Genomic DNA, 20488 nt, shown 5'->3' with positions numbered 1-20488 from the left:
TCGTTTGACGGGAAGAGAAAGGAAAGTCGTTGGAAGAAAATAAAACGCGTAAAATTAACAGAGAGAGAGAATTGCAATTTGATTTGCTAAAAAGGAGGTGATTTTTCCTTGTCAATAGATTCACCTACCTCTTCCCAGTAGGTCTTCCATCCTCCGGTACATGGCAAAGAGGCTGACTGGTTGTTCTATCTCCAACTCTAGGATGTAAAAGCGGGTTGCCGTGCATCGAACTTGCGTGAGCAACCGTCGTCGATCATAGTGGATTCTAAGTAACCCGCGCTCGATGGAAATGTGACCAACAGGCTTTTATCTAACATTCTCCTCCTAAAACCTGGGGTCAAACTGCAGAGGAGTGAGCGAGCTTACTTTGGATGGACCCCACGATGTGTGTATTTTTGTGTTTTGCATTTTCTTCTACTTGAACCTGAGACCTGTGTGTTATTAGGTCAACCCTCTCATCCTTTGACGAGAAGAGAGAGGAAAGTCGTTGGAAGAAAATAAAACATGTAAAATCAACAGAGAGAGAATTGCAATTTGATTTGCTAAGAATGAGGTGATTTTTACTTGTCAACAAATTCACCTATTTAAACCATTAACTATCCTAAGAAAAATGCGGGATGGTGGCCCACTAAATCTGTGGCATTTCTTTTGAAATGGCCGCAAAAATGCGGGAGGGTGGCCCACTAAATATGTGGCATTTCTTCTGAAATGGCCGCCTACAACATTGGTAATCTATTCGACATGTTTGTGAAATGGTCAAACAAAGATTTAATCAAACTAATTAAAACGTGTAAACCTAAATAAGGAAAACAATTTAATCAAACTAATTAAAACATATAAATCTAAATAAGGAAACGAATATCTAACAACTGTTTGGACTTTCCTCTTTCAAGATAGGGAAGGTGTGGCCATATCTTAACAATTCTTTTATTGCCCTCGACTCCAAGGTTCATTAGTCTACACTGATAGTTCCACATCCTTAATTTTACGAGCATACTTGTCATATCCAATTGTTACCACTTGTTCGATCCTTCACTAGGAATATCCTCCAACCTAGAACTCATGAATGGCATAACACGCACACTTCACTCCTAGAACTCCATAAACTTGAACTTAACTTCCAAAGACTCTAACCAAAACCTTGCAACAATATCCTTCATATCTCTTCTCTCATGGTTAGTGAATATTTTTTTCAAAAAAAATTTAAAAAAATTATTTTATATTGATAATTAAACTTATTATCTAGAGACATATTTTAGGTCATCTTGATGTGTGGATTGGACAATATTGAAGTCTAACTTGACCAAATCTAACAACATAGGATTTAGTTCCAGTTTTCTTCTATACAAATCGATGGATTTAGTTCCGATTTTCTTCTATACAAATCGATGAACCATCTGACCTCCAATCTTGGCATTCTCCAGTGAAGTAGGAGTTCGAGAGCATGCCTAACCATAATACAAATTATTTCATCACCACTCGATATAAGGTATTTTGATAGATGTTGGATGGCAAAATGTCTCGCTTCATCCAAAAAGCATTCACCTTCCATTGCTAAAAGAAGCTTCGTAGAAGGATAATATTCCTTCATCTTTCTCTTCACAAATATTATTAGAACTTTCTAACTCATATTTAAACTTCTCCACCACCTCTGCATATAATCAATGAGAAACATTCTTTGGGAGAAGGAGATATAAAAATGAAAGAAGAAAAAACAATGAAAAACAAATCGGTGACCTTCCAGATATATAGCCATGTTGCCTTAAAATCCCAAAATGAAGAGAGGTGGCATATAAGTTGTTGTTCCACTATCGAACTTTTCATTCATATTCTCGGACATATGATTTATTTCTATTTTGAAGTGATGTGATGGTCCTAGCCTTTCTAATTGGTCCACTAGCTCTAATTGTCTCAAACTATCTCCATCCAATAATATTTTTTTTTTTTTTTTTTTTTTTACAACATCATTTTCACTCTTCTTTTTATCTTATCTCTTTGTGGATAAATAGATGAAAAATAATTTAAGAAAATATATTCATAATATACCAACAAAATTATATTGACAAAAGTGAATTCACCTAGTTAGTGATTCAACAAACTCATGCTTCTAAATAGGAGGTTGGTAATTTTGCAGACCACCCAATAACAAAATTACTAGAAACCTTTGCATCTACAGTGGGTTGCTTAATTATTTGGAAAGACTGTAAAAGTTGTCATGTGAGCAAACATAGCTCTCAATTCCTTTTATACATTTAATGTTCACATATTATTTTTTTTTTCAACTTCAACTATTGCCACGTACTCAGAAAACGGAGAGAAGAGTGAGAAGGAGAGAATGAAAATTATCGAGAACGCCTATGCAATCAGAAAACGAAATCCATGGCCTTAAACCGTCAGATTCGAAGTCAAAACGCTCGAAACACTTCGTGTAAGAGAAGGTCGACTGCCTAGGACACGTTCCTCGCCGTATCGTTGTTGTCCTTGTCATGAAAAAGGAGATTGAAATCGAGTTTCAAAAACTTCGAAGATTCGTCATCACAGGCGCCTACAAGGCCGAAAATTAGTGGAAGAGAAGAGGAAAGGTTGTTAAGAATGAGATAGAAAATAGAATTGGGAAGGTTTGTGTTATGATTGATATTGATATCCTTTAAATAGGATAGAAGAAGTACAAATCAGTAAAATATAAAATAATTAAATACGGAGAATAAAATAAAATATATTGTAAATCAAATTATAAATAAAGAATATTATGATATAATATCTTAGATATATTCTATAAATAATATATACACTAGATATTATATCTCAATACTCCCTCTCAAGTTGGAGAGTGTATGTCAATCACACCCAACTTGTCTTTCAAAAAATAAAATTGATGTCTTCCCAAAACTTTAGTGAAAATATCTGCCAATTGCATTTTAGTCGAAACATAACACAGTTTGATGATTCCAGCTTGTAATTTTTCTCGAACTATATGACAATCTATTTCAATGTGTTTCGTACGTTCGTGAAAAACTAGACTGGCTTCTACGTGTAATGCTACTTGATTATCTCAGTACAATAATGCTGGTTCGGACAGTGAAACTTTCAAGCCTTGGAGAATGTATCTTAACCAAGTTAACTCTAAACAAGTATTTGTCATAGCTCAATACTCGGCTTCTGCTGATGATCTGGACACATTGGTTTGTTTTTTTTTTTTTTATTTCCAAGAAATAATTGAATTTCCAAGGAAAATGTAGAACCCAGAAATAGACCGTCTGGAAGTTCGACAACCACCCCAGTCTGAATCGCAATATGCTTGTAATCTCAAGTTATTTTCAGATGGTAGTAGAAGTTCTTGACCAGGAGTACCTTTGATGTATCTCAGAACTCGAAGAGCTGCCTCCCAATGTGGTTTTCTTGGTTCATGCATAAATTGACTAAGCATACGAACTGAATACACTATGTCAGGCCTAGTAATGGTTAAATATATTAATCTGCCAACCAACCGTCTGTATTTACTTGAATCATTCAACTTTTCTCCTTCTGTTGAAGAAAGTTTCAGATTTTGCTCCATAGGAAATTTTTCTGGACGTGCTCCTGTAAGACCTGTGTCTTGAAGAATGTCTAGAGCATACTTCCTTTGAGACATAAAGATTCCTTTTCTAGACCTAGAAAATTCAATACCTAGGAAATATTTCAAATTCCCTAAATCTTTGATAAGAAATTTCTTGAGTAAACTAATCTTGAGATGTTGAATTTCTTTGAGATCATTGCCTGTCAACAGAATATCATCAACATAGATAAGAGTTGCAGTGAAAGAAGTACCTTTACTCTTAGTAAATAAAGAGTAATCTGTTTTTTGCATCTCCCGTGTGCAATGTTGCATCTCATCATCATTTTGGTTACCTCAACTGACCCATACATCTTGAGGTCGTCCCATGTCTTGAGTAAGCTCAACCATTTTTGCTTGCTCGAACATTATATTGAAACCGACCCATGTGTCCATCATTTCATCGAGATAACCCAAACACCCATCCATCTTGGTTCTAATCGAGGCATGAACCCTCGTGTGTGCATATCCAACCTACGACACATGGGCTAGGACTCAATGTTGGCACACTCGTGTTGTTCGATACTATTCTTGAAAAACCTATTTTTATGTAAGTCGCCTGAGAAACTCGTCTCGTAAGGCTTACCCACACTATGACACACGTATGTGCTAAAAGGTAGCTCGCTTAGACCACAGGGCCCAAGGGTGATAGAGAGCTAACACAATGCCTTCTCCTATAGAACATTTTGATATATTTCATATCTTTCTAGAGTATACGTCATGGGATGCATTGCAAGGCTGTCTCTATAGTCTACAACCATGCTTCGGTCACACCTCTAATCCCCTAGCTCGATACGATGAGAACAAGGAAGGTCATTACCAACAACAAAAACTCATCACTACACAACTTGTATGCTCTTAACACCATCAGAACCTTCTTTCAAGTATTCCTCGTGATCTACTTCCATCTTGGTATACACTAGTTTATCATTAGAGGAAACAAGGTTTACCGTATCAAGATAACCTTATGAATGCTCAATTCTTTTAATCCTTAAACTTTGTAAGACATCGATTAGGTCATAGAACATAACAAAAGTTTCTTAATACTCATAACAGCCTAAAAAACAAACTTCGACATGCTCTTCTCTCTAACTCTCATTTAAAGGTAACCTGACCTTGCGAAAATCCTTATGATCTGGTTGTCTCAACAAACTATTACATATAGTGATTTGAGTATTGACACGCATCTGAGTTAAGTATGGATCATTCAGAAGTACATAAGCTTTTCGTAAGTCCTATGCGTTCACTAAGGCTTCCTCCCGTAAAGTCTTATGGTTGATTTAATCATATCTCCTCTAGTAGTGATATCCCACCACGGTCTCTTTTAAGCACGCATATCTCTTAGGTTCTTGCTCGAGATCCTACGAAACTTATTATAAACTCGTGTGTAGTAGCTAGCCTTCCTTAAGCTTTGGAAATGCTTCTTCTACAAGTAGGGGTAATGTCTATGTCTAGGTTTTCCCCTAAAACATAATATTCCTTCTCCAGGCCTTACCTATTTACAAACCACAAACAATACTACCATTGAGGTAATTTTTGAACCACATTATCTAAAGGCTTTGCCTTTACCTAGTATGGTTCAAAAGTATGTTGATCACATTTGTTCGTGGAATTGGAGTCCTCTTCGTAATCCAACTAAACTATTGGAGAGTTGGTTCCTACTAACACGGTGTCTAGACTTTCCTCTCTCAAAACAATGAAGGTGTGGCCATATCTTGACAATTCTTTTGTTGCCCTCGACTCCAAGGTTCATTGATCTACATTGATAGTTCTACATCCTTAACTTTACGAGCATAGTTGTCCTATCCAACTATTACCACTTGGACGATCCTTCACTAGGAATATCCTTCACCTTGGAACTCATAAATGACAGAACATGCACGCACTCCTAGAAGTCCATAAAATTGAACATAGCTTCCAAAGATTCCAACTAAATCCTTGTAACCATGTCTTCCATAGCTCCTCTATGAAGGTTGGTGAATTTTATTTTTAAACATGTTAGCTTATCTAAAACTCACTTGGAGTACTGGTTGGTCGTGGGGTGTTTAATTCCTCTAGTGATTGCCATTTTTTGTGTGAACTATATTGTTTGTGTCTATTACGCGATGTGTATGAAGACTTGTTTGGTATCCAGACCTTATCCATATACTCTAGACTCTTTAAGTTATTACTTGAACACGATCCTCTTGTATGTCAAACACATACGGTTCAAGATTACATTAATAACCTTGAATTTTCATACTATGGATAACAACTAAATTATAAATAAAATAATAAAAATTATTCTCAAAAACTAAATAATTAATTATGATGCTTTAGGGCGTAAATCTCAACAATGAGTATTTGTGAGAACTACAAACAAAAACGAGTTAGCTTCACTGTAAGTGTCCAAGCCCACTGCTAGCACGTATTGTCCTCTTTGAGTTTTCCCTTCCAGACTTCCTCTCAAGGTTTTTAAAAAGGGTATGGTAAGAGCACATATTGTCCTCTTTGGGTTTTCCCTCCCAGACTTCCTCTCAAGGTTTTTAAAAAGGGTATGCTAAGGAGAGATTTTCACACCCTTATAGAAGGGTGTTTCGTTCTCCTCCACAATTGATGTGGGATCTCACAATCCTCCCCCTTCAGGGCCCAGCGTCCTCGTTGGCACTCGTTCTTTTCTTCAATTGATGTGGGACCCCTACCAAATCCACCCCCTTCGGGGCCCAGCGCCCTTGCTAAAACACCGCCTCGTGTCTACCTCCGTTCGAGGAACAACCTCTTTGCTGGCACATCGCTCGGTGTCTGGCTTTGATACCATTTGTAACGGCCCAAGCCCACTGCTAGCCAATATTATCCTTTGGTTTGATGTAATAGTCCAAAATTCCTTTGGTTTGATGTAATAGTCCAAAATAATAATAAATAAATAAACAAATAAAAATAGTTATATAAAAAAAAATACATTAAAAAAATGATAATAAATAATAAATAAATAAATAACCCTTCCTCACTTCACCCCTCTCAACCCTTTTCCCACTTGTACCTCCTCCACCGAGAGCCATGATATCAATTTTCCCACTTATACCTCCCCCACCCAGAGCCATAATATCAAGTTATGCAAAAAAANAACAAAAACAAAAACAAAAAAACAAAAAAACAAAACAAAAATGTCGTATCTGTGAAAAACTAAAATCACTTTGGATAGTAGAGCATATATTGGTCTTACATCGTTTTTAATATAAATGTCGCAAATATTTAAAACAATCTCTTCTCTAAAAAATACAATCATGGCCTTACATGTTCAAATATGAAATTCGAAGAAAATAAAAATAAATACAAAATAATTTTAAAAAATAAAAGGAAGAACAACCTATTCTAATCCAAGACAAGGAATTTAAATATGAGTCTACCCTATGTACGTGCCACATTCTCTACTCGCGATGTCGCCATACAAGTGCGCCATGCCTTTACCTAAAAATGATGTGGCACACAGCCGGAGTATTTCGAAGAATACTCAGTAAGTGGCTCCAATATAGGGGGCCATGCAAATGCAAACATATGCAATCATGATTTATGGACCTATCTCTAGCTCATCTAGAGGTGGCCTCCAATACCGAACAAATTGGATGTGTAGTACTTTCCTACCCACGACCCACACGTGCGAGTGTGAATCCCTAGGGCGCTCGCACACCTCCTGGACCCTTTGGCCAAGCTAATCTGTAGCGACGACCGAAGGTCAGCGGAACCCCATAGTGTCATGCTCCCCATGAACACCCTTCTCGTCATACTGTGCACTTTCGTGCTCATCATCATACTGTGCGCGTCCACACTTATCATCTCTAGGGGAAGTAGCCATATACTTGTGAACATTAATATCATTTTCATTCTCTTAGGGTTGTGTCATATGTCGATCTAACGCATGATACAATATGGCACTCATCATCATATAACATGCTCAATATGGAAAACATCATCATATTAAGGTAAACGTCATGCAGCCATCATACTCATCATATTACCATAAAGTGCATCAAACATATCAAGTACGTCATTCATCGAAAAACATATACTACGCACATCATCAAGCATCATAACTCATACGTCATCATATACTAGTATACGACATCATACAATACAACTCATACATAATCGTAACTCACACATCATCATATACTACTATACGGCATCATACGATACAACTCATACATCATCATAACTCATACAATTTTTAGTCTATCCTATAGTAAGGCCACTTACTTGATTGGCCTTGGCCAAAGTACTCCCTAATTCGCTAAACGTAAGCTCTCATTCCTTGAGAGCTACTTCAAACATTGTTGGGGTATGTTTCGTATCACACAATTTACCACATTTCACTAGTATTTCACAATTAAATTAACACTTATTAATAAATGTGAAATACAACACCAAAATGACCTCAATTACCTTAATCGCGATTGAAAATAGGTTCGGGAGGGTCTAAATGGTGGAAACCAAGCCAAAAATTAAAAATCGAGCCGAAAAGCCATCAGCCGCCGCCGTCAGCTGCTGTTCAAGTCGAAGGGCTGCTTGCGCCGCAGCTTGACACGTGGCAGAAGAAGGGCGAGGCACGTCGTGCAGCAGCGTCGGGTCAGGCGCGTGTTGACGAGTGGTTCGGGTCGTGTCTGCAGGCTGTCTTAGTGGGCTTCAGTTTGCAGGTTGGGCCGCGGATGAGTTTGAGCTGCAGGCCGGATTAGTTTTGGGCCGAGTACACATGGGCCTCGTGTCTGCAAAGGTGGGCGCTAGACTACCATTTTGTTACTGGGTCGAGAAGGGATTTGGGCCACTGCAGGTGGGCTGGACCGCAGATGCGGGTTAGGCAGCGGGTATCCAATTCGGGTCCGACCCGGATCTGACGCCCGATTTCCTGTGCAATTTTCCAACGGTTTTCTCTCTCCTCCCCGTGACGTTTTCAACGTCTTTCTTCTTCCTTTTCTCTCCCCCATCTCTCTGTGGACATAATTGGGAAGGTCTCTGTCAACTTAATTGGGAAGTGGAAAGGTCTGTGTTACCGTTGATATTCTTTATATTTAGAATTTGATTTACAGTATATTTTATTTTATTTTCAGTATTTAATTATTTTATATTTTTCTCATTTCTACTTCTGGTATCCTATTTAAAGGATATCAATATGAATGATAACACAGACCTTTCCAATTCTATTTTCTATCTCATTCTTAACATGGTATCAGAGCACCGATCTTGGTATTTTTAAATATCAAAATTTTCTCTATGGCGGAATCAGCCAAATACAGCTTTAAAAATTTAGATGTTGATTCAACACATCCTTATTATATTCACCATTCTGATCAGTCAGGATATTCACTTGTTCCAATCAAATTAAATGGAACAAATTATCAATCCTGTCGTAAATCAGTTATGCATGCTCTCATTGCCAAAAAGAAAATTGGCTTCATTGATGGCACAATTGAAGAACCGTCTCAAGATGCAAATTCAATCGAATTTGAACTATGGAATCAGTGCAACAGTATGATAATATCTTGGTTAACTCATTCAGTTGAAGCAGATATAACTGAGGGTATTATTTACGCCAAGACAGCTCGTCAAGTGTGGGTTGATCTTCACGATCAATTCTCACAAAAAAATGGTCCAGCAATTTTTCAGATACAAAGGTCTATAGGAATGATGTCACGGAGAACCATGGCACTGTCAGTATATTTCACCAAGCTCAAAGCACTCTGGGATGAATTGGAAGCATACCGCACACCATTTATCTGTAATCAACGTCAAATACATATTGATCAACGCGAAGAAGACAAGTTGATGCAACTACTCATGGGACACAATGAATCTTATAAAACGTTGAGATCTAACATATTGATGATGACTCCATTACCTAATGTGAGGCAAGCCTATTCATTACTTGTACAAGAAGAGATGCAGCGTCAGGTGACTTTTGAACCTACTGAGAATTTCTCGATTGCATCAGCAGTGCAGAAGAAAACAACATATTCAAAACTCGCGAAGGATAGATCATGTGAACACTGCAATAAAAGTGGTCATACAATTGATGAGTGTCGATTCCTTAAGTTTGACTGTAAATTTTGTGATAGGGGGGACATACAGAATATCAATGTCAACAGAAAAATAATTCTAGAAGGGCAGTACGATTCAATCAATGCAACAATCGAGGATATCGATCAACTGCAAATATGGCCGATGTTTCACAGTTGAATACAGAAGAACAATCATCTAATTCCATCCCAAAATTTTCTTCTCGGCAATTACAACAGATTGTACAAGCCTTATCTGCACTCAATCATCATCCTTTTGGTAATTCTGATAATAACATCAATGTTGCAGGTTTGTTTCTAGTATCTGAATTATCTATTAACTCTATGAGTTCTAATCCATGGATTCTCGATAGTGGAACTACAGATCATATAGTATCCAAAGCTTCTGTTATGACTGAACCTAAGGCTACCACCATATCTACAATAAATTTGCCTAATGGAGGGACAACACATGTGTCACATACCGGCAATGTTTCTTTTAATCCTGACCTTAAATTAAACAATGTTTTATGTGTGCCTTCATTCAACTTAAACCTAATGTCCATCAGCAAACTTACCAATGACTTGAAATGTTATGTGACCTTTTATCCTGATTCTTGTGTTATGCAAGACTTGGCTACGGGGAAGATGATTGGCTCGGATAAACAATTCAGAGGTCTCTATCATATTTCTTCATCTCCAATCAAGTCTTCAACAAATCAAGTATCTCAGTCATCTGATTTGTGGCATTTACGCCTAGGTCATCCTTCTCCTTCTCGTTTTAAATTTCTAGCTGATCAATTGCATCTTAATAATGCTACTCTTTCTCATAATTGTAGTATTTGCCCATTAGCAAAACAAACTAGGTTGTCTTTCCCAAAAAGTTCAATAACAACCCATTCTGCCTTTGATCTGTTACATTGTGATGTTTGGGGACCACATAAAATTCCAACCCATTCTGGTTTGCGTTTTTTTCTCACTGTTGTTGATGATTTTACCCGATGTACTTGGGTCTTTCTTATGCAACACAAATCAGAAGTACACCATTTGTTAGTAAACTTTGTTAAATTCGTTCAAACTCAATTTCATACTACTATCAAGATAGTTAGATCAGACAATGGGACTGAGTTCCTATCTTTGCAACCATTTTTTACTTCTTGTGGTATTGAATTTCAGCGCACCTGTGTCTATACTCCACAACAAAATGGAGTCGTAGAACGTAAGCATCGTCATATCCTAAATGTAGCTAGGTCTCTTCTTTTTCAGTCACAGGTTCCACTTAATTTTTGGGGAGAATGCATTTTAACGGCTGTTTATCTTATAAATAGAACACCATCACCATTGTTATCTAACAAGACACCCTTTGAAGCACTCTACAAACGACCACCTACATTTCACCATCTTAAAGTTTTTTGTTGTAAGTGTTATGCAACTGTAGTACATCCTAAGCAAAAATTTGAACCTCGGGCAATTCCTTGTGTTTTCATAGGATATCCTTGTGGTCACAAAGGTTACAAGTTGTATGACATGCAATCTAAAAATTCTTTATTAGTCGTGATGTTAAATTTTGTGAAGATGATTTTCCTTTTTCATCAGCTGCACAGACTTTAACATTAGCTCCTTCAGCTCCCATTTTACCATTTCATGATCCACCCTACTCAAACATTCATTATGATCCTTCGTCGTCTCCTCCGCCTCCTATTCCTTCTCCAAATTCATCAGTTCCAGATTCACCAGATTCACCCACTAAATCTGATCTTATCCCACCTGATACATCAGTTCCACTACGACGTTCTACTCGTACCAAACAACCTCCAGCTTATTATAATGATTACGAGATGTCTTCAGGAGCCAATCATTTAACTTCTAGCTCAAGTCCCAACACTGGCACCAGGTATCCCCTTCATCATTACCTTTCATTCTCTCGTTTTTCTCCTACTCAACGTGCNCCAACACTAGCGTCAAGTATCCCCTTCATCATTACCTTTCATTCTCTCGTATTTATCCTACTCAACGTGCTTTTCAAGCTCTTATTACAACCCAGACAAAACCTAAAACCTATGATGAGGCAGTTGGCAATCCACTATGGCAGCAGGCTATGAATGATGAAATTGCAGCTTTGGAACGTAATCATACTTGGTCTCTCGTTCCTCTACCACCTGGCCATAAACCTATTGGCTGTCGTTGGGTGTACANCTTATTAGTTGTCGTTGGGTGTACAAGATTAAATACAACTCTGATGGTTCTGTTGAACGTTATAAAGCTCGACTGGTAGCAAAGGGATACACTCAGGTTGAAGGTGTTGATTACAAAGAGACATTTTCTCCTACAGCGAAACTTACTACACTTCATTGCTTACTAACTATTGTCACTGCTCGAAAATGGTTCACTCATCAGTTAGATGTTCAAAATGTCTTTCTCCATGGTAATCTAGACGAGAAAGTCTATATGTCTTTATCACCAGGTATTCGCCGACAGGGGGAGAATACAGTATGTCGGCTCCATAAATCTCTTTATGGTTTAAAACAGGCTTCTCGCAATTGGTTCTCCATATTTTCTACAACTATACAAAATGCAGGCTACACTCAGTCCAAAGCAGATTACTCTTTGTTTACTAAGAGTAAAGGTACTTCTTTCACTGCAGTTCTAATCTATGTTGATGATATTCTGTTGACAGGCAATGATCTCGAAGAAATTCAATATCTCAAGACTAGTTTACTCCAGAAATTTCTTATCAAAGATTTAGGAAATTTGAAATATTTTCTAGGCATTGAATTTTCTCGATCTAGAAAAGGAATTTTTATGTCTCAAAGGAAGTATGCTCTAGACATACTTCAAGACACAGGTCTTACAGGAGCACGTCCAGACAAATTTCCTATGGAGCAAAATCTGAAACTTTCTTTAACTGAAGGAGAGAAGTTGAATGATCCAAGTAAATACAGACGGTTGATTGGCAGATTAATATATTTGACCGTCACTAGGCCTGACATAGCTTATTCAGTTCGTATGCTTAGCCAATTTATGCATGAACCAAGAAAACCACATTGGGAGGCAGCTCTTCGAGTTCTGAGGTACATCAAAGGCACTCCTGGTCAAGGACTTCTACTGCCATCTGAAAACAATTTAAGATTACAGGCATATTGCGATTCTGACTGGGGTGGTTGTCGAACTTCCAGACGATCTATTTCTGGGTTCTGCATTTTCCTCGGAAATTCAATTATTTCTTGGAAGTCTAAAAAGCAGACTAATGTGTCCAGATCATCAGCAGAAGCCGAGTATCGAGCTATGGCAAATACTTGTTTAGAGTTAACTTGGTTAAGATACATTCTCCAAGGCTTGAAAGTTTCACTGTCCGAACCAGCATTATTGTACTGAGATAATCAAGTAGCATTACACGTAGAAGCCAGTCTAGTTTTTCACGAACGTACGAAACACATTGAAATAGATTGTCATATAGTTCGAGAAAAATTACAAGCTGGAATCATCAAACCGTGTTATGTTTCGACTAAAATGCAATTGGCAGATATTTTCACTAAAGTTTTCGGAAGACATCAATTTTATTTTTTGAAAGACAAGTTGGGTGTGATTGACATACACTCTCCAGCTTGAGGGGGAGTATTGAGATATAATATCTAGTGTATATATTATTTATAGAATATATCTAAGATATTATATCATAATATTCTTTATTTATAATTTGATTTACAATATATTTTATTTTATTCTCCGTATTTAATTATTTTATATTTTACTGATNCGTGATTTGTACTTCTTCTATCGTATTTAAAGGATATCAATATCAATGATAACACAAACCTTCCCAATTCTATTTTCTATCTCATTCTTAACAACCTTTCCTCTTCTCTTCCACGAATTTTCGCCCTTGTAGGCGCCTGTGATGACGAATCTTCGAAGTTTTTGAAACTCGATTTCAATCTCCTTTTTCATGACAACGACAACAACGATACGGCGAGGAACGTGTCCTAGGCGGTCGACCTTCTCTTACACGAAGTGTTTCGAGCGTTTTGATGTCGAATCTGACGGTTTAAGGCCATGGATTTCGTTTTCTGATTTCATAGGCGTTCTCGATAATTTTCATTCTCTCTCCTTCTCACTCTTCTCTCCATTTTCTGAGTACGTGCCAATAGTTGAAGTTGAAAAAAATAATAATATGTGAACATTAAATGTATAAAAGGAATTGAGAGCTATGTTTGCTCACAATATGACAACTTGTACATGTCTTTCCAAATAATTAAGCAACCCACTGTAAAGGTTTCTAGTAATTCCGTTATTGGGTGGTCTGCAAAATTACCAACCTCCTATTTAGAAGCATGAGTTTGTTGAATCACTAACTAGGTGAATTCACTTTTGTCAATATAATTTTGTTGGTATATTATGAATATATTTTCTTAAATTATTTTTCATCTATTTATCCACAAAGAGATAAGATAAAAAGAAGAGTGAAAATGATGTTGTAAAAAAAAAAAAAAAAAAAAAAATATTATTGGATGGAGATAGTTTGAGACAATTAGAGCTAGTGGACCAATTAGAAAGGCTAGGACCATTTCTAAATCATATGTCGGAGAATATGAATGAAAAGTTCAATAGTGGAACAACAACTTATATGCCACCTCTCTTCATTTTAGGATTTTAAGGTAACATGGCTATATATCTAGAAGGTCACCAATTTGTTTTTCATTGTTTTTTTTTTTCTTTTTTATATCTCTTTCTCCCAAATAATGTTTCTCATTGATTATATGTAGAGGTGGTCGAGAAGTTTAAAGATGAGTTAGAAAGTTCTAATAATATTTGTGAAGAGAAAGATGAAGGAATATTATCCTTATACGAAGCTTCTTTTAGCAATGGAAGGTGAATGCTTTTTGGATGAAGCGAGACATTTTGCCATCCAACATCTATCAAAATACCTTAAATCGAGTGGTGATGAAATAATTTGTATTATGGTTAGGCATGCTCTCGAACTCCTACTTCACTGGAGAATGCCAAGATTGGAGGTCAGATGGTTCATCGATTTGTATAGAAGAAAATCGGAACTAACTCCATCGATTTGTATAGAAGAAAACTGGAACTAAATCCTGTGTTGTTAGATTTGGTCAAGTTAGACTTCAATATTGTCCAATCCACACATCCAGATGACCTAAAATATGTCTCTAGATAATAAGTTTAATTATCAATATAAAATAATTTCTTTTTTTTTTTTTTAAATTTTGAAAAAAGTATTTTTAAAAGAAAATATAATATAGGAAGTCTTTCCATATAGAACTTTTATGTTATATTTATATTATTTTTTTACCTAATTATTTTCTAAACATTGAACCTAAAACATTGTAATGGTTTATTTGGTATATACGAAGGTGGTGGAAGAGTACTGAGCTCGGACAAAAACTCGACTTTATTAGAAATAGATTGATGACAAATTTCTTTTGGTCGGTGGGGATGGGATACGAACCTCATCTTAGATATCTTAAAAGAATGTCTACAAAAATTGTTTCATTAATAACAATAATTGACCATGTTTATGATGTGTATGGAATTTTGAATGAATTTGAACTCTTCATAAACGCTGTCGAGAGGTAATTTCTACCCACTAAATTGAATCNAATACATATAAAAAAAAAAAAAAAAAAAAAAAAAAAATTTACAAAGACAAGCCATTTGTGTTCAAAGTTTTCCTAGTTAATAAAAGAAGATTTTAGATTATATTTTGATACTTTCAGATGGGATGGGATATTGTAACAATTGATTCATTGCTTAACTACATGAAGATATGATTTATTGCTCTCCACAACACAATCAACAATATGACATTATATGCCATTAAGAAACACAATCAACAATATGACATTATATGCCATTAAGAATCATGGAGTCAATGTCATTCAATAGTTAATATTTTTTCATTCGATTTAATTTTAAGCTAACTGAAAAATTCTGATGTTTTTTTCTTTCACTAAGATAATTTTATGAAACCCTAACTCCTCCAACATTTAAAATGTTGTAATGGATAGATTTATCCAAAACGTTCTTGATAGAGGCAAGATGACACTACACCAATTATAAGCCAACATTCCAAGGGTATTTAGACAATGCATAAATTTTAGTATCGGGATCTCTTCTTCTCGTTCATGCTTACGTCTTTTCCACAGACTCAATAATGAAAGAGGATTTGGAATACTTGGAAGACTATCTTGATATTATTCGACATTCATCCATGATCTTTTGTCTTACCAATGACTTAGCTTCATCATCAGTATTTCTAATTTCCTAACTTTCGAGCATGTGGACAAATAGCACTAATAATAAAAATTTTCTAATTTATAGGATGAAGCCGAGAGAGGTGAAGTTGCTAAGTCTCTTCAATGTTACATGAATGGCACAGGTGCCTCTAAACATCAAGCAGGAAGATAAATCAAGGATTTGGTTATCGAGTCGTGGAAGAAATTGAATGAAATTCAAATGTTGAATTATTCACCAATCATCTTTAAAGATTTCATTGAAATTGTTTTAAAGATTATAACCGTTACGAAAATCTTTTGAAGTTTAATTGAATTTGAAATAATTAACAACAATTTAAATATATGTAATAAAACATGCTTCCAAAACAACAAAAGAATGAGAAAAATCGATGTTGAAACAAAATTCTATATGAACGAGACCTTTGTAGCAAACATCTAATAAGTAACTTTAATTTAGAAATGCAATCACACACACTCAGTGACTTAAACTAATATGATTATAGTGAAACCTTATTGTATATATATATAAAAAAAAAGATTTCAAAGATAATATGAGTAAATTTAGTTTTCTTAATTGCAAGCGTGCAACCACACCCACAAATATTAATGAAAAAATTACAACATAAAGATAGAGTACAAATGACAGATATTAGAAGGTTAAGAAGCTTGGTTGGCGGATTAATTAACTTAATACACACACGACACGACATTGCATTTTCTGTTAGCGTTATTTCCCGACTCATGCAACAGCCTTCAAAAGTTCATTGTGAAGCATCAAAATGGGTCTTACTTTATAATGCCTATAATGCCTAAACTATGAAGTATGAAATTTGATATTCTATATCTTCTAATTTCAAATTATATGGGTCCACATATAGCAATTGAGCAGGATCATTGGATGATAGAGAGAGTATTTTAGCCAATGATTTCACTCTACGATCAAGAGTAACCACTTGGAGATCAAAGAAGCAAGCAACACTGGTGTAGTCAACTCCGTAAGCAGAATATGTTGCAGCAGCTTCAATAGCGTGTCAAATCATTTGGTTAAGAAAAATGTTAGTTTATTTTCCACAAAAGCAAAAAAGAGCAATAGAGATATTTTGTGATAACAAAACAACTATCTCGGTGACAAAGAACCCAACATTTCAGAGTAGAACAAAACATATAGAACTTCGACATCATTATATTCGTGATCTTATTGCAAAGAAAGAAATTGTTTTGAAGAACATAACACCCATGAACAACTAGTAGACATATTTACTAAAGTTTTACACATGTATTTATTGTTCTTGATCATAAAGTTTTACACGATTTCTCTTCTTCGTTGTTTGCATAGTATTATATTTTAATTAAACATTTTATTTTTAAGACTACAATTTCACTTTGTGAGTAAATAAGCTCGACTTGTTCAAAATGGACGTTTTATTTTTAAGACTTCAATTTTACTTTGTGAGAAAATAAGCTCGACTTGTTCAAAACGGAATATTAAACATCACGTTGGAATCACGTGGCAGTCATGCATTGAAAAATTTGTTAAGAATCACGAACGTCCACAATGATATGATATTATCCACTTTGAGCACAAGCTCTCAAGATTTTACTTTTGGTTTCTCCAAAAGGCCTTATCCAATTCAAGATTATGTTCCGTGAATGTTTGATTAATCCACCACACTTAATGGTGGGAAAGTTATCTTATTTATAATCAAATAAATTAGAAGGATATGGAAATAGTAATAAATGTAAATAACAATAAAGGGAAAGATACCTATGGTAATAAGGCAAATATTATATATTTGCCTTATAATAAAACATCAAATATAATATATATGTAAACTATAATTTATTAATAAATATCCTTAACACCCCACCGCAAGCTGAGCGTCGGATTTGAACGAACGTGAAGCTTGGATCTGAAAAATTCAAAGAGGTTGAGAAACACTTTTCGTGAAGATGTCAACAACCTGGTTTAGAGGAGGCGTAGAGAAACACTTTCTTGGCCATCGAAAATTGCAGAGGGATCGCCGCTCAGCGGCGATGCTGTCTTGGCTTCGGTGAGAATATGTCTAACCCATGAAGAGGGATTGTCGCTTAGCGACGATGATGCCTTGGCTCTGGTGAGAATATGTCTAACTCCAAGAAGTAGAAGGGGAAACCTAGAGCAAGGGATAAAGACAATGTTGAAGCCGGAAGAGTCGCCACATTGGGCGAAGGAGCCAATTTTGGCGAGAAGGGCGGCGACAACTTGGTTGGCGAAGAGGCCAGTGCGGCGCCCAGATTCCAAAGGTAAATCTCTGCAGAAGGTCGATGGGCTTATCGAGATTCTGTATATTTTCGAAGAAAACGCTGATGAAGATCCTAAGATTAGGGTTTTTGTGAAGGATGAAGGGAAAATTGGGAAGAAAATGAAAGAGGCTATGTTTGGAAAAGATGAGGTTGTATATACAGAGTATGGCGAAGGGTGATTTGGAGGTCAAAAGAGTGGAGCCGAAGAGTAATCAATCGACTCCACCTGCGGCAGCCATGAAGACTGCCCCTACGGCGTCAAAGCCAGCAGGGGTGGTGGAGAAGAAGATTAGAGGATTCAAAAGCCATAGATGAGAAAGGATCGAGGTTGTTAAACCGAAATGGCTCTGATACCATGAGAGTGTTTGATTAATCCACCACACTTAAATGGTGGGAAAATTATCTTATTTATAATCAAATAAGTTACAAGGATATAGAAATATTAATAAATGAAAATAACAATAAAGGGAAAGATACCTATGGTAATAAGGCAAATATATAAATATTTGCCTTATAATAAAACATCAAATATAATATATATGTATACTATAATTTATTAATAAATATCCTTAACACTTACTTATAAACTCATGATCTTTCTCTTAATTAGCCAATATAGGACTACTCTCCTCAATAATCCTCAACAATCCTCTCCTCGAACAAAGAATACCATGGAGCCTCTCCTAATACCTCATTCTCTGGAGCTCTCGAAAAACCTCCTCTTAATCGAGGCTCAACTCCTTTTCTGGAACCCTCTTACAAAGTACATCATTTGTTCGATGCTTAAGTCACCTTTGACTACACCTTCATGGCTCACAACTTTTTGTTCGACACTTGAGGATTCTATTGACATGGCTAAAAAAAGAAAAAAAAAGAGTGCCAACACAAGTTCTTTTAGGATGCTTTGTTCTTACTCACATGTTTCCTAGGAAAATAGTCGGGAGGTCACCCAACATAAATGACTCAAAACAAAGCAGGCTTAACTTTGAAATTCTTATGATTGAGCCACAAAAAAAGATAGGTGCACCTTTTTTTTTGTAGAGGACCCATACAGAAACAAAAAAGATTCTTGTGTTCCTCATAGCCTTCAGTTTTGTTACGACATGCAATAACAAGTGTGTGGAAGATGCAACGGCGATTCGTTGAAGACTCTAGTGGCCACGTTTATTTCACCCACTTTGATTGTGAGAATTTTGAGCCAGACTAAAATGTGGACAAGAGCAAAGGAAAGCATTAATGGACAATGTAACGCCCATTAATACAATGAATTAGACGTAGTTGACCTTGTTTGCCCTATCAACAATATTACTATGGATGAAGTTGACATCGATGTTAGAGAAGAAGAAGATAAAGATTATGATAAAATTAATTATGAAAAACCTGCACTCAGCTGCATTAGATGAAGCACAAATCCAACTTGAGATTAATGAGAAATAAAAAGAACAAAAAACCAATCAATGAAAGTACTCCATCAAAGAAATTTATAAGAGAAATAATATTGGTTTCTACGGAGCATATTATTTTTAAAATATATAATAAAGAAGTGTATATCTTAGAGCAACAAATAGCTTTAAGCATGGCGTAAATGGTTCTAATGAAAAATTGAGATAAAAAATTAATATGGTTAAAATTGATGCAATTTTTTTCTCCACTTAAAAAGTGGATCCAAACACACATTTATTTCCTTTTGAAAAAGTTGATCCAAACACACGTTTATTTCCTTTTGGAAAGCAATGGTTATGTATTGATGGAGCCCTTCTTATTTAATGAAATGGAGCCCTTCAAATGACTATTATTCAACAATAAGTTAAAAAACAAACACTTGTTTCTCTTACTAAAAGAAACGTAAAAAGTAACATTAGTCTCTTTCTTTTTTTTCATATCGAAGAACTAATGTGATTAGGGATATGTTGTGTTTGGTGGGCTGTGTACAGAGAAGTACTACACACCCAATATTGTTCGGACTAGAAGGTGAGACTAAGGCCATGAAATGATGTTTAACAATACATCTCAAACACGATTGCATGTAATTGCATTTCCTAACCCCAACCGTGGAGTCACTTACCAAGTATTTCTTGAAATACTCAAGCTACGTGCTACTTTTACTTTTCAGGTAAAGGTAAGACACCTCTGCATGGGTGACAATATCACAATAATGACCATGGGACTCAAGTTAGGGTAGAAACATTCGCGTTTTTTATAACTTTTAAGTTGGATCAATGCATTGTTTCAATCTCTCTTTATTATTTAAGTTTCACTTGGTTTGTTTTTTCACAATAATTATTTAACATATAAGTCCATGACATTATTTTGAAATGTTTTAAAAGACTTTT

The 20488-nt window shown here is 35.8% G+C and overlaps 1 protein-coding gene and 1 pseudogene across 1 annotated transcript; one reads left to right on the top strand and one right to left on the bottom strand.

The window, feature by feature from the left end:
• Nucleotides 1–1238: 1238 nt before the first annotated feature.
• On the bottom strand, nucleotides 1239–7424 carry LOC111777728 ((-)-alpha-terpineol synthase-like). Its single transcript, XM_023657442.1, has 5 exons — nucleotides 7315–7424; nucleotides 1810–1916; nucleotides 1546–1651; nucleotides 1368–1448; nucleotides 1239–1332 (listed from the first exon to the last, which is right to left on the bottom strand). The coding sequence occupies exons 1-5, from the start codon at nucleotides 7422–7424 to the stop codon at nucleotides 1239–1241; spliced, it is 498 nt and encodes a 165-aa protein (XP_023513210.1).
• A 2353-nt stretch (nucleotides 7425–9777) lies between these two features.
• On the top strand, nucleotides 9778–16173 carry LOC111777726 (annotated as a pseudogene).
• The last annotated feature ends 4315 nt before the right edge of the window (nucleotides 16174–20488 follow it).

This window comes from Cucurbita pepo, chromosome LG16 (assembly GCF_002806865.2).
Source record: "Cucurbita pepo subsp. pepo cultivar mu-cu-16 chromosome LG16, ASM280686v2, whole genome shotgun sequence".
Taxonomy (NCBI): Eukaryota; Viridiplantae; Streptophyta; class Magnoliopsida; order Cucurbitales; family Cucurbitaceae; genus Cucurbita; species Cucurbita pepo.
This window is presented reverse-complemented; position numbering and strand designations above follow the sequence as displayed.

Excerpts from the sequence above, each read along its gene's own strand:
- LOC111777728 (XM_023657442.1), bottom strand. The coding sequence starts at position 7,424 with ATGGCTACTTCCCCTAGAGATGATAAGTGTGGACGCGCACAGTATGAT. Across the intron at positions 1,449-1,545 it reads GCTTCTTTTAGCAATGGAAG|GCATGCTCTCGAACTCCTAC; the intron begins GTGAATGCTTTT and ends TATTATGGTTAG. Across the intron at positions 1,333-1,367 it reads GATTTGTATAGAAGAAAATC|GGAACTAAATCCTATGTTGT; the intron begins GGAACTAAATCC and ends TAGAAGAAAACT.